We start from the raw sequence: 16,471 nt of genomic DNA on the forward strand, positions 1-16,471 counted from the left end.
GCAAAGCAGAGCTTACACTCAATCACTGTACGCTCATATAATCCTGATCCCGATGCAGCAGTCTCCTCATTTTATACAGTCCAGAAGGCCATTAGGCTACAGTAGTTCATCAGAGTCCCTGACATCATTAGTCTCTAATAAAACTAAGCTGCCAATGTGCCAGGACTCTGAAGGTCTAAAGTTTAAGATGCACCTAGACCTGGGTGTATTGGACCATAATAAAAAGCCAGTCATGGCTCTAAAAAAAACTCTCTGTGCTGCAGTTTCACAATAGTCTGCCCCAACTTCCTCTACCCATCTCTTGGAGATCATTCCATGTTCAGTTCCTAGCTCTGAGGATTGCCCCGGCTTTGTATCCAAAACTGATCCTAGATTCTTACAGAGAAGGTGCACTCTATCCTGTATTTATTTATTAACAGTTTCTTATATAGCGCAACATATTCCATTGCGCTTCACAATTAGAAACATTAATAGAGCAAATCTGGGTAAAGACAGACAGAGGTAGGAAGGCCCTGCTCGCAAGCTTACAATCTATAGGGAGATAGGCATTGATACACAAGTGTAGGTGCTATAGATTGAATTTTGATCCAGCCAGAATGCAATTTCTTGGAGGGCTGCATGATCCAGTCACACAGGAATGTCGGCCAAATGTCAGGAGGATGTGAAAGAATGACTAAGGACCTCATTCAGAGTCGGTTGAAGCGGCCGCACGGTCGTATTGAAAAAGGGGCCGGATATGCAAATGATGCACACGCATGTTGCGTCCCTAAGGTCGGATCGTTAGCTGACCGTTAGCTGGATGCTAAAAATACGCCCACATCTCGTACGCATAGTGCGTCATCTCCGGCTACATAAGGATTAATCGCGAGCATCGTATGCCATCGGAACTGGTCGTAGAGCTAAAGGTTGACCTGACCCTCTCTTAAGCTCTACGATGATGTCAGTGTAAAACCTCCCCTGTCACGTGTGCCATGACACTACTTTGTTAATTATGCACTCCCATAAAACGCCGTTCGCATAATGAGGCACGCCTGCGTTCGGATCTCCACCCCCCCCGTTTTCAAGCACCTTCCCATGTTACCACCCACAAACACTGCAATCTGTCACTCAAACTACCGACCTGGCGGTGTTCAAGGAGAGAGAAATTTTTTATGATCGTAGCCGCTAGTTTGCGCACGCACATTGCAAACTTTACGCATGCGCACTATAGAGAACATCGGTGGCGTACGACCGTGTGGCCGCTTTGTCCGACTCTGAATGAGGTCCTGAGTGTCAGGTTATATGTGGACTGTAAGAGGGGATGTAATTAGATATGGAGGTTATGTGGGCGGTTCTGGAATCTGGTAAGCTTGTCTGAAGAGGTGAGTTTTCAGGGAATGCTTGAAGGTTTGGAGACTAGAGGAAAGTCTTACTGTGCATGGGAGGGCATTCCACAGAATGGGTGCAGCTCAAAAAAAGTCCTGTAACTGAATGGGAGCAAGTAATGTGTGGGGATGAGAGAAGCAGATCTTGTGCTGAGCTGAGAGGTCAGGTTGGGAGATATTTTGAGATGAGTGAAGTATGTTGGTGTGGTTTGTTTAATAGCCTTATGTGTAAATAAAAGTATTTTGTATTGAATACAGTAGAAAACCAATAACCAATGGAGGGACTGACAGAGTGGAACAGCAGACGATGAACGCTTAGCGAGGAAAATCAGCCTTGCAGCTGCATTCATAATGGATTATTGTGGCGAGAGCCTGATTTTGGGAAGACCAGTAAGGAGACTATTGCAATAGTCAATGCGGGAAATAATGAGTACCCAGATTACAGTTTTTGCAGTGTCTTGTGTGAGATATGGTAGAACTTTGGATATGTATGTAACATGATTTTGAGAAAGATTGTATGTGGGGAACAAGGATGACACCTAGGCTGCCAGGTTGTGGGGCAGGGTGGATTGTTGAGTTATCAACAGTGATAGAGAGATCAGGTTGGTAACTGTTATGTGCCAATGGAAATATAATTAATTCTGTTTTAGAAATATTAAGTTTGAGGTGGCGAGATGACATCCAAGCTGAAATGGCAGAAAGACATTCAGTGACACGGACCAATACAGATGGTGACAAATCAGTGAGATGCCTGCATGTATCTGACTGTAAAAAGCAAATAAAGAGTTAAATGTTAAAAAAAATTGACGTGAGGTCAGGGGCTGGCTGGCAACTTTTAGCCTGGGGGGCAAATGCATGCAGGCGGCCCTGGCAGAGGAGTAGTGTGTAGCCTGGGTGCCCGAAGAACGTGCGTGCTACGGCACCCCCCCCTCAAGTGTTCCAGGGAGGAGGCTGGCCATATGGGATTAATATAAAGTAAAAATAAAGATTAGGGACAGCTCCGTCTTGGTGCCCATATGCAGTGCCCCCCTGTGCCCCAAGAGAGGACGTCCTTATGCAGGCCTCCAGTAGTGCCCCCAGTAGTGATCCCCCCTATGCAGTGCCCCTTATACAGTGCCCCCAGTAGTGGTCCCCCCTGTGCAGTGACCCTTGTGCCCCCAGTAGTAAGCCCCTTATATAGTGACCCCAGTAGTGGTACCCCTTATGCAGTGCTCCTTATATAGTGCCCCCAGTAGCAGTCCATACCCCATGCAGTGCCCCCAATAGTGGTAACCCTTATGCAGTGCCCCTTAAATAGTGGCCCCAGTTGTAATCTCCCCCCTATGCAGTACCCCCAGTATTGCCCTTTTTATAGAGCCCCCAGCAGTGGTCCTTCGATGCAGTGCCCCCAGTGGAAGTCCCCTCCACCCTATGTAGTGCCCCTAGTAGTAGTCCCCTCCCCCCTATGTAGTGCCCCTAGTAGTTGTCCCCTCCCCTTGTAGTGCCCATAGTAGTAGTAGTCCCCCCTTTGTAGTGCCCCCAGTAGTGGTTCCCCTTTGTAATGCCCCCAGTAGTAGTCCCTCCCTCTTGTAGTGCCCCCAGTAGTGATTCCCCCTTTGTAGTGCCCCCAGTAGTCCCTCCCTTGTAGTGCCCCCAGTAGTAGTAGTCCCCCCCTTGTATTGCCCCCATTAGTAGTAGTCCCCCCCTTGCAGTGCCTCCAGTAGTGGTTCCCCCCTTGTGGTGCCCCCAGTAGTGGTCTCCCCCCTTGTAGTGCCAGCCCCCCCCCCCTAGTAGACACACATAGTAAAAATAAAAACAAACACTTACCTGAATCCCCGCTCCCGCCATCGCCATCCGCTCCTCTGTCTGTCCTTCCCGGGCCGCGCCGCTGTGCATTATGGGAGAGACGTCATATGACGTTATGACGCCTCTCCCATTGCCCACTGCAGGAGCCTGAAGATGGAGCGGCTCCTGCAGTGGGCGCAGCAGCAGCTAATGAGAGTCTGACAGACTCTCATTGGCTGCTGCTTACAACAAACACACAGCTGCCGGAGCCGGCGGCTGTGTGTTTGTCACTTGTGTAGCGCTGACCGAACTCCGTCCGGTCAGTGCTACACACGCGGTGCAGTCTGTGTCACAGTGACACAGTCTGCACCGTGGCCCGCGGCCCGCATGACGCTGTGGCCCGGGGGGCACCCTGCCCCCCGGCCCAGCCCGCCACTGCGTGAGGTCCACCCCCAAAACAGAACCAGCCCCGGACTTTGCAAACCCAGTCCTGGTTGACTAAGTACAGGGAAAAAATTGCATAGAGTCTCCCTGTAATTCACAGAACCAGCCCTAGACCCTTTCTAATGGGGGACTGATGCCACAGCCAGGGGAGCCCCCCAGCCGCAGCATCAGCCCTGACCACTAGTCAGCCCATGCCAGGGATCCCTGGCGAGTTGCTGGGCTGCAGGCTTAAATGCTTTGATCAAATCATGACAAAATCCCCTTTGTTTTATTTGCTGCACACACATAAATTTGTAGTATATTATTATTAGCGCCGATGGCAAAAGTTTTTCTGTTTTGTATACATTTATGGCATTAATATTGCCATGCTGCTGGTACCATGTATGATATGGGTAAAACCGAGCGTGGGTGTATTTCTTTTCTGCCATGGTATTTCTTGGACTACCTAAACAAAAATACATATATAGCTAGCAGACATATTAAACTACAAACTGACAAAGTTTCAAATAAATGTTGCATATTATTTCAGAGTTATGAGCATTTAGGCATTACTTTTTGGACCACCGTAGTAATATTAATGAAAATTGGACATTTTGCTACCAGTAGCAATGCCATCAATACCTTGAAGTAGTCATCCTGGCTGATGATGCTGCAATTAGGAAGTATTTTCAGAAGCTGGTCAGCAAGTGTTGTTTTCCCACCATTTGTCACGCTTCCGCAATAAGAATACAATACAAATTTAGGTTTGTGTTCATAACAGCTTACTAGAATCAAGAATAAAACAATAGTAATTAAATAAAAGGTAACAAATATTAAAACACACCTGTATATTTCATAAGCAGTTAGGCAATAAAGAATAAAGTAATAAAGTGCAAAAGAATAATAATTGACTGTATTATTAATGGAAAAAAAATTCCAGCTGAACATAAAAAATTGGTAAAATATAAATATGTTAAAAATGCAAATATATAAACACTAGAAATATGGTAACCATACTGTATAGAGGAAGATTGTACTGTATATCATTTTATTACATACTAAGAAAAATTATGCAGAATGTGGAAAACAAAACAAAACCATATTCCACTCTTTTCACATCCCCTTACAGCCCCCTCTATTATTTTGGCTTTGTGCATTGATTATTTTGATTACCTACTATAGTTTATAAAACATTTTTTCAAAGAATATGTACAATTATTGAATTTAATAATTGGCTATCATGTGGCACTGTATTTTATTTTCAATTGTTTAGTACTGTAAGTACTCCCTTCCATCTCCAGTCAGAACTTTGGGAAATACAGTTGCATGCAGGGTCGGTGCAAGGTATCACAGTGGGTATGTAGTCAGGAGGCCGACAGGCCAAATGCGGACCGCCGGCTTCCCGACAGTGAAATCCAGGCATGGGACTAATGATAGGCGTCTAAATCCTGATGCCTATCATTAGCCCCACGCTGAAATCCTGACCCCCGGCATACCGATCGTAGGTAAGCCGGGCGTCGGGAGCAAATTGCTGCGCATGAGGGGGGCTAGAGTTATGCACCCCCCCGGGAGGGTTAGGGTTAGGCTAGGGGAAGGGGGGTTAGGGTCAGGCACCCCCCCGGGAGGGTTAGGTTTAGGGTGCGGGGAGGGGGGGTTAGGTTTAGGCAGTAGAGGGGGGAGAGGGTTAGGCACTAGAGGGGGAGGTTAGGCACCCCTAAGGGAGGGTTGGGGGGGAGGGTTAGGAATAGCCTCTGTCCTTACCTTGTCGGGATATCCATCTGCCGGCCTTCCGGCGTCTGTATTTCATCCGCCGGGCTGACGTCCGGCGGTATATCATGCCGATTCCATAACAGCGCCCTAGGCAAAATTTTGCCTACCACCACTCAAATACCCTCACATATCTATACATAGTATATCTGTCTGTTTGTTAGGGCTAATCTCGAGAACCACTGGATGGACATTGATGATGTTTTCACTATTCTATAGAACATTTGTCTAATTCCATGTCATGTGGAACATCAAAAATGTAACAATTTGTTTAGTAACAGAGTTTAAAAGGTAAGACCCGAATCTTAGTCAACCCCCCAACTTATATCACTCATCCAATGGGACCATTGGTATGAGGTAAAGGTGGGGAAATCAAATACCTAAACAGTATATCACCCTTTGGTCAACAATAGAGAGAACAAATTAAGAGAGTTACACAATACATATTACTTCATAGATATACGCATATGAAATAAGGTGCAAAATGCATAATCTAATTAAGGGATAAATACAATAAATACAATTAAATACAATAAAAATAGCATGAGCATTGTGTAAAACCAGATAGCACCGTTTAAAATAACAATAAAATATCATCACCCTGAGAGGAATTGAAGGGATAAAAACATAAAAACAAGAAGGTAAGAACATAAAAGCTCAAAGCTCAAACACAGTGGTTTTTATGTTCTTACCTTCAGTGGCGTAACTATAAATTTTGCTCCCCCATGCCAAAAAAGTTCCAGGTGCCCTCCCCCCACCCAAAGATCAAACACACCCAAAGACTACGTTTAAGGTGTGTGGTTACATGATACAGCAACGTGCCTTACACATTATGACACACTAAGTAATGCCACTTATAACACAGTGTGCCACACCGGAATGCCCCTTACAACACATTATGCCACACCGGAGTGCCCCTTACAACACATTATGCCACACAGCAATGCCCCTTACACATCCCGCACAATAATGCCACATATAACACATAATGACATACAGTAAAGCGCTTATAACAAATTTATGCCATGCTGTAATGCCCCTATTTCACATTATGCCACACTGTAATGCCACATACAACACATTATGCCACACAGTAATGCCCCTTACACATTATGCCACACAGTAATGCCCCTAATAGCACATTGTGCACACAGTAATGCCAAATACACATTATGCCAAACAGTAATGCCCATTACATCCCACCCTGACAGATCTACTTCACCAACCCTCCTTTCTGCTCCTGCCAGTCCGTCACCTCAGCTCAAGACAGGTTGCACAGTTTTTATGTCCGTGTAGAACCAGATTATTGGGAACATAGTTTATAACCTGTAAACTGTGTATCAAATTAGTGCCCCTTATACAGTGCCCCCTGTAGTTGTGCCCCAAAATGCAATGCCCCCTATACTAGTGCCCCTTATGCAATGCCCCCTGTAGTAGTGCCCCTTATGCAATGCCCCCTGTAGTAGTCCCCCTTTTGCAACGTCCCCTGTAGTAGTGCCCATTATGCCATGCCCCCTGTAGTAGTGCCCATTATGCAATGCCCCCTGTAGTAGTGCCCCTTATGCAATGTCCCCTGTAGTAGTGCCCATTATGCAATGTCCCCTGTAGTAGTGCCCATTATGCAATGCCCCCTGTAGTAGTGCCCCTTATGCAATGCCCCTTGTAGTAGTGCCCCTTATGCAATGCTCCCTATAGTAGTGCCCCCTGTAGTAGTGCCCATTATGCAGGGCCACCTGTAGTGCCCCTTCTAGTAGTTAGCCCCCTGTAGTGCCCCTTCTAGTAGTTAGCCGCCTGTAGTTAGCCCCCTGTAGTTAGCCGCCTGTAGTTAGCCTCCTGTAGTTAGCCCCCTGTAGTTAGCCCCCTGTAGTTAGCCGCCTGTAGTTAGCCCCCTGTAGTTAGCCCCCTGTAGTTAGCCACCTGTAGTTAGCCCCCTGTAGTTAGCCGCCTGTAGTTGCTCCCCCCCTCCGCGCACACACACACAAAAGTAAAAAACACAAACACTTACCTTTATCCCCGCTCCAGTGCTGCTGCCGTCCATACCCCGGCGTCCGCTCCTCGGCACTATGGGAGTGACGTCATTACGTCACTCCCATAGTGCTCTGCGGGACCCGGAAGATGGAGGGAGCTCCGTCCTCCAGCTGGTTTGAATAGGAGCCGGGCGCCCGCTGGTAACACACTCACACCATGCACCCTCCGTAGTTACTGCTACTGCCCCCCATCGCCCCCAAGCTACCCAGCGCCTCCAAGCCACCGCAGGGGCTGCGGGGGCAGTAGTTACGCCACTGCTTACCTTCTTGTTTTTATGTTTTTATCCCTTCAATTCCCCTCAGGGTGATGAGATTTTATTGTTATTTTTAATGGTGCCATCCGGTTTTATACAATGCTCATTTTATTTTTATTGTATTTATCCCTCAATTAGATGCATGTTAAACAGGCCTTATAATTTTGCCGTGCCGTAGGGTGACTATATAGTGCAGACCATTTTTATCGGACAATTTTAAGTAAAAAAATGTTTGCACAAGCAACTTCTGCTGATTCCAATGATATGCGGCATGCCTATATTCTCTGTGCGACTGAGGGTGTATCTTCATGCAAAATGTTACAATAAGCGCTGACACAGTAACGTAGCATTTCGCAAGCAGATACACCCGTTGTGCGACTTTAGTGCAGGCACTACTGAATGCACCTGTCTTCAAGCATAGATATTTTAAACGCAAACATTGTTAGTTCTCCAAAATTACTTCAGTTACACTTTTAAACATTTTAGTTATACTATATTTCTAATTTCAATTTTTCAATTTCAGGACCATCAGGAGTTTATGTGCCTCCACGCCACCAGCGGCAAAGGGCCAGGCAGACATTTTGGCCTGGTGTCCTATACGTCTGAGGAGGAGGAGTCTGAGGCCACAATTCCTCTGAGTCCTGTGGCAACATCCCACCTACCCAGCAGCACCAGCCACCCACACAGCAGACAGCACTGCCACCCACCCACCCCAGTGCAGATGAGCTAGCTCGGTCCCTGCACAGCTTTCGAGAACACTAGATGCAGTTCATGGAACATCAAAAAATACAAATGGACAGCATCACACACCAGCTCAGGGAGCTGAATAGGACCTCTGCAGTAGCCGAGGGGACCCGCACCCGTATGGCCAGCAACTTGAGTAGGCATCTGGTGGAGCTAACACAGGCCACCAGAGACCAAAGTACTGCCATACGGGAGCAAACACAGGCATCCGAAGACCAAAATGCTGCCATACAGGAGCAAACACAGGCCTTTGTGGCATTACAAAGGGAGCAGGTGGCACAAAGGGCCCTTAGGGAAGCGCCATCAACATCGACACCCAGTTCACAAACCACCAGTCCCCAAACGACCTCACCACTCAGTCCCCCGAGGCGTAGTGCCCGTACACGGGGAGGTGCACCTAAAGGGGCAGGGAGGGGTAGAGGCTCATCTGCCTCACAGTAATTTTTGTAATAAAAATGTTTTGTGATCATTTTTCACATATATTACTAGTTTAGTAAAGCAAGTTAAATGAAATTCGCCTCTGTCTTTCTTTCTAAACTAAACTTAGATTTTTAAGTATATTTTGAAATATATGAAAATTGTACAGATGTGTAGGTACATTAATTCTGTGAAACATTACAGCTTATGGGTTTGGATAATGGTATTTAGACACTTATAAAAATGTACATAAATATGAGTAATTACATTTTTAAAAATGTATTTATATATGTTTATGTAATGCAATTTCCATTTTTTCATAAACATTTATAAATTGTCACATACAACTCTCCAGTGTCACCTAGGTCTATTTTTTGGAGAGATAATGGTAATGTTTTATGTGCAAATTTTGAACTCGCACCCTATTACATTGGGCGAGTTGTATGTCCAAAATGGTGAAAACATATGGATGCGAATTTGAAATGTGCGAGCTCTGAAAAATGCGAGTTTGCATGTTCTCGTACGCTTTTGTATTGGTCTGGATTACAAAATGTGCGAGTTTTGTGTAAAACTCACACTTTTCCAAAACTCGCACCCTATTACATCTCGCCCTCTCTGTCAATTGCCATTGTATCTTTAATAGCCTGTACAAAATCTGCAAAGGTGGCCAAAGTAGGTACAGGAGCATCCAAAACCTTTTCAGCAGCAGTAATAGGAGAGTGAGGAGAGGGGGAGCTGAGTGCTAGGAGTGCAGAGACGAAACGGTCACCATCTTGGAATGGCGCCTCTCCCTTTCCTGGCGCTGCTGTTTGCCGGGCATGGAGGAGGTTAGAAACCTCCCCATGTACAGCAAGGAAGTTCCCCTCACTGGTGGTGGTTCTGCTCCGGTGCTGGAGACCCACAAAGGGTCATTGTAGGCAGAAACAGCTGCACATCACAGGAGCTGCATAAAGCTACAGCCATCACTGTTGGGGGTGGAGCCAGAAGTCTCCCCGGGGAGCTGGTTACATTCCAGCTGAGCCTGGGCAAGGGCAGTTAACTAGTTAAGTGTGTCTGCATCTGTGTCTAATGTACCTGCTGACCCACAGCTAAATTGGCAAGGGTTCGTAAAATTTCCTCCATATCTGCCTGAGGACTGCTGGTAAATTTAAGTTTGGCGTCGTTAATCATGTAGTAGTGATATTCACCATTCACCACTTATTACCAGCAGAACCCTCTTTTAATATACATGCAACAAAACAAAACAAAACAAAAAGACTTTCCCTTTTAGACTTTTGCCTCAATAACACATGCTGCACCACCTGGCTTAATACACAGCATGGACACCGGTAGTGTTACAAGCTGTAGGTGACTTTTATTTCCAGCAGTTACATGCAATGAACAGCCTGTTGGTTCTTTACACCCACTCCAGTGCTCTGGAGCAGTCATGCTGTCTGATACAGATTCCCTAACACTAGCTCAGTTTCCACAGCTCTAGTATCACCAGGCCACTTGCTGGCATCAGGAGCACTGGTTTACTTTAAACATACAGCTCAGCTAAATAGAGAAGTTACTTCACAAAGTGATTGAGGTGGATCCCATGCCCTGCTCCCAGGAAAACCCTGATTATGAGCTACACCCAGGTTGTCAGCCTGAAACAATGGGTTCTCCCAGGTTCTGGGCTGCCTTTTAACACCTTGAGCTGTGGCACCTGAGTCTCTCTGCCACAGTACATAGTTTCACTTAGTATAAACTTACCCTCCAATTCCAACAATGAACGTTTTCATGGCTCGTCCTTCCCGGATTTCACTTCTGTGTAAAATATGTACACTGTAGATATTTATCATTTCCTAAAAATGTTTTCATATGCAATAAAACAAAACAATATTAGCATATAGTTCCAAAATACATTATTAATGGAAGTAGCAAGTACACCTACCAAAAGTATTACAACACATAATAAATATTGTAGACCTACACAATCCTTATTCAATTGAGTTTAAGTGTTCGCTGAGAAAATTCACTACATGAGAAAAATAGGTTTGCGCTATAGAACCATTTTGACAAATTTAGCAATTCTATACATATTAGTGTTCCATAGTCAGTAAGGCCCACTTTTGAGCTGCATAGAATATGAAGAAACACAGCTACTGTTTATTTTATTTGCATGTATGAACTTAGGGCATGATTCAAATATGTGCGCAAACCCGATGGTTTGCATACATCTCCGATGGCAGGAAGACTGCGCATGTAGAGAACAGGTCCTGCAAAATTGCTCGCAGGGCCCCCTAAGATACAGGCCGATTCACAGACTGCGGCCGATTAGGGGCAGCGCTGGGCAGTGTTCTCAAAAACGGGGGGCATTGTCCATGTTTTCTGGGAGTGCTGGGGTCAGTGTCTGCATCTAACGACCACATTTACTGGTCTCGGCAGCGCAAATGAGGAGGCCATTCTGAGTAAGCTTAGGCTTACTCAGATGGGCGTTGCTGCAAACATCGCAACCAATGGTCGCTATATTGATCTGATCCTGCGTCTTCGGATGCAGGCATCGGGTCTGAGATACTGGCATGGCATTTCGAGGGAAGCTACCTAAAGGACACAAAAGGAAAAAGTTTATAAAACAATGCAAAGAGAATAGCATACGATATAAAACTATTTTCCAGGATGCTGATCCTGAAAACACTCCCTAGAGATGGAGAATAAAGAAAATATGTAGCAAAAATTTCAAATTGTAACATATCTTCCAGAAGATGTGTAATAAATACCATGAGTTTAATTTCACTCAGTTAAACTTGAAACTGTGTGAGCTTTACCACCATATGCTCTTTATCTTACTTCAAGGTCACAAGCTATGAAACCACTCAAAGTTCAGTTGTAAATATGCACATGGGAAGGATTCCTAGGAATTGCTAAGAGAGATACAGAATGAGCAATATAGATACTTCTTGTCTCATTTAGTTTGTCCACAACGCATAACAATTTTATTTTGCGAATGGCCTTATAGCTATCACAAGCACATTTACATTTCAGGACCACATATGCTGAAAATGCAAACATCTAATACTTTCAGCAAAATCTATTGTAACATTACTCATGCGCTTTATTTAACCAAGCAATGCGTTTCCATGCCTTTTATATTAGTTGGACATGTGCTTTAGGACATACTTGCCGACATTTGCCTTTTCCTCCGCGGGAAAAGCACAGGGAAGGAGAAGCAGGTGGGAGGTGTTGGGGGCGGACGGGTCGCCTCATGAAGCCCCGCCCCCTTGCGACAATTTGCTGTGAATGGCGCATATTTAAATAAGGGCGGGGCCAAATTATGCGATTCTCATAGAATCGCGTCTTTAGGTCACGTCCCCTACTCGCGGACCCGCCGGTCTACAAGAAAATTCTCCTTATTCTGCCCACTTCCTAGTGAAGTGGGCAGAATGCGGGAGAAGAGCCTACACTTCAGTAAGCATGTATGGGTCAGTACCCGCTATGTGCGGCTATACACGGGGATCCTGGGACTCCAGAGGGACGGTCAGCAATTACTATTAATCAAGTGTAGCAGAACTCTTTCAAGTGTATACATAGCGTTCCCGCTAGACTGTTTTAGTGGGGCACCACGCCCTGCCCGATTTCAAAAAGGCACAATGCGCCATGCCCCTTTTGGTGGCTCCCCGCTAAAACAGCCTGCCAGGTACCATCCCCACCCGTGGGCCGTAGTGTTCAGCCAGTGGGGAAACTGCGGTGAAGCGATCACTGCCGGTGAATAGATGCTGGGCACATGCGTCCGGCATCTATTCACTGATAAGGGTGAGCTTGGGGGTAGCCCAGCATATCCGGGAGTGCCAAGCATGCCCCCGAGAGTGATGAAAAGGGGGCGTGTCTTAAAGAAAGGCCCCCTTTTCTCTTGGCCATGCCCCCTTTCAGGCACTTGACCTAGAGTGAACACTAGATACATGTTACAATATTTCTGCATCCTGTTCCCCAATTCCCCGGTTATTACCTGATTGCCTGGGCCCCCTTGCAGGAAACAAAGCTACTGGGTCAGACACAAGCTATAATCAAGAGAATGCACCTTGTCATTGGTTGTCCCAGAGCTGACCCCAGGTCTACTAGCACCCTGTGTGAGAATTTTTGGAGCGCTCCCCCTCCACCTCCAGCATTGTTTGTAAATTGTATGGTAATAGAAAAATATTTACTAGTTTTTAATAAAAAAAAAAATATATATTCTGTGTGTTCCTGAAGACGGGGTCTCCGTACCTCGAAACGTCGAATTAAAACACGTTGTTTCACCCCAGTATAAAGTCTCCTGAGTGCCGCTTTGTCTGCTGTGGATTGAATACAGGGGAGTGATCTCCGCCTCATCGAGGGCACCTGGAGCAAGGTATTCGCCCAGCTTGGGGCTATTGGAGTGCCGGGACATTTATATGCATATATTTTATGAAAGGGAAATAAGAAAATACAAATGTCTCTCAAGGATATTAGCAACATATTACAATGTCTCACAGTAGATCAACACTTCATAATATAACCTCGGCCCACAGTAATTAATTATTTAACTATATGCCTCTACAGTAGTGCCCCAGTTAAGAATATCCCTCCCACAGTAGTGTTCATATGTCATTTTCTGGGTAAACTGGGCAGGGCATGGGGCCTTATGATGTGATCCACAGGATCACCCACCCCCTGCTTCTGTCATTGTGAAGTACTGCAAAAAGTATAGGTAAAATTAGCTTTTATATAGTTTTTTTTTACATCTTCTGTGTGTGTGCATATATGTGTATATATATATGTATATATATATATATATATATATATATATGTTTATTACTAGCTGGGATACTCGGCATTGACCGGGTTGAAGACCCCACTGTTTGCTCACATGGATATAATCATGCAAAGAAGTTGCACCGAGCGCAATTGATATATAATTTTAATAATACAAAAGTAGAAAAACAATTAATAGATATAATAACAATACAATGAGCATCTCAAAATAATTGATTAATAAGCTCCGGCTCTGCTGATTATTAATACAGGGAGAAAAGTTTCTGTGCATAAAAAACAGTCACTTGAGTCCTCATTTCCCCTTTAAAATGACATTAAGAGATCACACTGCCAAATTTACACAATCACTGATAAGTGGTGCCGATATTTAGTAGATTCACGCAGGTAATTTTTTATCCAGTGGCAATTTAAGGATAACAAGAGGGGGAGCACTTCGCTGTGTTTATTCCTTAGTCTTTAGCGCTGTGTATCAACCTCTATGGACAACTTGTTATTAATGAAGGGAGGGAGGGTGGCGGGCCACACACTTAGAGGTCCCAGCGTTGTACTCGACCTTCTATTCTCAGAGCCGTTGCTAGCTGCTACAACTTGTTTAATAATGTAGGGAGGGAGGACAGCAGACCACACACTTAAAGGTCCCAGTGCAATGCTCAACCTCCTGTTTTCTGAGCCGCTGTTATCTGGAGTGAGGGGAGGGGTGAATAATTCTGCTCTTACCCTCTGCTTATAATACAGCGTTGCTGAATCCCACAGCCATGGCAGTGACGACAATCACAGTGTGCTGGCTTTGCAGTGAGATCGCAGATCACAAATTCTTCTTCAGGAATGGAGTCAAGTGTTAAAAATCCCTGCGGGGACTTAGGGTTAGGCACCCCCCAGGAGGTTAGGGTCAGACATGGGGAAGGGGGGTTTAGGTTTAGGCACCCCCGCGGGGAGGGTAGGGTTAGGCACCCCCCCGGAAAACTTAGGGTTAGGCTGCAGGGAAGGGGGGTTAGGTTTAGTCACATAGAGGGGGGTTAGGGTGAGGCACTTGGGGGGGAGGTTAGGGTTAGGCACCCCTAAGGGAGGGTTAGAGTTGCAGGGGGGGGATTAGGTTAGTAAATAGAAAAAATAGGTACCTGTCGGGATCTTCACTGCCGAGCTTCAGCTGACGGGATTTGATCATACTGATTCCTGCCCTTCCATGCAAAGACAGAGACTCTGGATTTAATATGAAATAGTCATCTAGTTAAAGTTTTAGGTTAAAAGGATACTTTCTCACAGGTTTTGGCAGACTGCCAATTTCCACTGGAGCCAGCATCGGAACCTGTGTAATTTAAGAGTGTCCCCATTGTTAGGGATTGTGTGACAGTGTGTGCCCCTATGAAGTTCAAACCTAGGAAAAAACCTATTCCTGGTCAAACTATACCACCATGCCAAATTTGCATTTAGCAGGGTCCAAAACTCTGATTGTGCATAAAGGACAAACAGACAGTCAGCCAGACACGCTTTCTCGCTTAATATATTGACATTTCATGCCATAAAGATTTTTTTTAAAAACTGTATACAATTACCTTATTCCAAAAATGTCCCAGAAATTGTGGATCTTTTAAATTATAACATTATGTAACAACAGCCATGTATTCCATTTAGTATCATTTTATTAAGTAATTTGCATATTTGTTAATAAAATAATACTGAATCAGGTTTAATATTAGCCAGTTATGTGTTTAAAAGGCAGTCAGGGATCTGAGCCCTGGTCTCCAGGGAGCTATCAAGCAGCTACTATACAAAATCTAAAGTTAGTTCTCTATTTAACTGTATGGCCCTCATTCAGAGGCAGTCGCAAGAAGCGAGCGCTTGCTCTGAATAAGGTCGGCCGCTTGTTTTTTAAGTGCGGCCTCCTGGTCGCTAGCTAAGCTGTGGGTTACCACAAAAAGCTTTAGCGACCGACCAGGTTGATGGTCGCGATGGTCACGACCATCGGGGCTTGCGACAAGACCCTAAGGTTGGGTCTCGGCAACCGCAAGCCCCAGGGAGCTTCCTGCTCTAATCGAGCAGGAAGCTCCCCACTGACATCACTGTTGATGTCAGTGTGGCCGCCCACAAAACGGCAGGCGTTCCTTAAGGAACGCCTCCGTTTGTGAATGAAACCACCCCCCCCGCCACGCCTACAAAACGGGTCGAGCTGTCGATCACCATCGACAGCCGCCCCTTTTGTAGTGAACTCCGGAGCGAGAGAAATTCTCTCTCGCTCCGGGGCTTGCACACGCGCAGTTCGGCCGCTGCTCGTGCGCAGGGCTTAGACATTGACCCGGTTGCGACCAGGTCTGAATGAGGACCTATAACCATTGAATATTTATAAGAGAGTGAATATTGTTCATCATTGTATTACTTTTTCCTCCAGACATGCTGTGGTCTCCTGTTTTTCCTCTCACTCATTGATATAAGATAACATTTATGCAATGCTAAGCTATAAGCCCCTATCAGAAAGCAACAATCAATAAACTAGCAGGACTGATTTGCTATCTGTAACAGCTGCAGGGGCTAGACTTTGCATAACAATATTACATATTACAATAGGGAATGAATGTACTGTTTACCTTATGTGAGGTCCTGCAGTAGTAATGCTCTTCTTCCCTGTTGTCAGCTGGGTTTAAGAGGCCGGACAGTTACACATGGTCATGTGGCTCAGTACAAGCTGCTGAGAGGAGGGGATTAGCTTATCAGAGAACCTGATACATAAACAAGCATTCTATAAAGATAAACTCAGAGTATGTTTCACATACAACAATTATTTTGTACGGAGTTCATTCTCAGATTTATATGGGCAGCGTAAAACAGAAAATTAAATAGTTTAACATAGATGTTCTCCATCTTACCAAATGAAAACATGCATAATATATGCTTTTCCCCAGTGTTACACAGTGGCTGCAGATTTAGGGGTCCATTTATCAATAATCACATTCTCAATGCG

The 16,471-nt window shown here is 45.2% G+C and overlaps 1 protein-coding gene across 5 annotated transcripts in view; it reads right to left on the minus strand.

Annotated features, from left to right (window-relative positions):
* The window catches only part of NMRK1 (nicotinamide riboside kinase 1), a 58,649-nt gene extending 42,472 nt beyond the window's left edge, over positions 1–16,177 (minus strand). Inside the window, exons 1-4 of one of the 5 annotated variants that reach the window (XM_088464059.1) lie at positions 16,098–16,134; positions 14,634–14,693; positions 10,498–10,551; positions 4,194–4,284 (exon numbers count right to left, since the gene is read on the minus strand). In XM_088464059.1, the coding sequence (XP_088320185.1) occupies positions 4,194–4,284; positions 10,498–10,551; positions 14,634–14,680 (192 nt within the window). In that variant the 5' untranslated portion in view covers positions 14,681–14,693; positions 16,098–16,134. Of the gene's footprint in view, positions 1–4,193; positions 4,285–10,497; positions 10,590–14,633; positions 14,716–16,097 lie in introns of those variants that run through there. The other 4 variants (XM_088464060.1, XM_088464062.1, XM_088464063.1 and 1 more) reach the window with 4 other exon arrangements.
* Between the last annotated feature and the right edge of the window lie 294 nt (positions 16,178–16,471).

The sequence above is a fragment of the Taudactylus pleione genome, unplaced genomic scaffold (assembly GCF_031769625.1).
Source record: "Taudactylus pleione unplaced genomic scaffold, aTauple2 ptg001573l, whole genome shotgun sequence".
In the NCBI taxonomy this organism is placed as follows: Eukaryota; Metazoa; Chordata; class Amphibia; order Anura; family Myobatrachidae; genus Taudactylus; species Taudactylus pleione.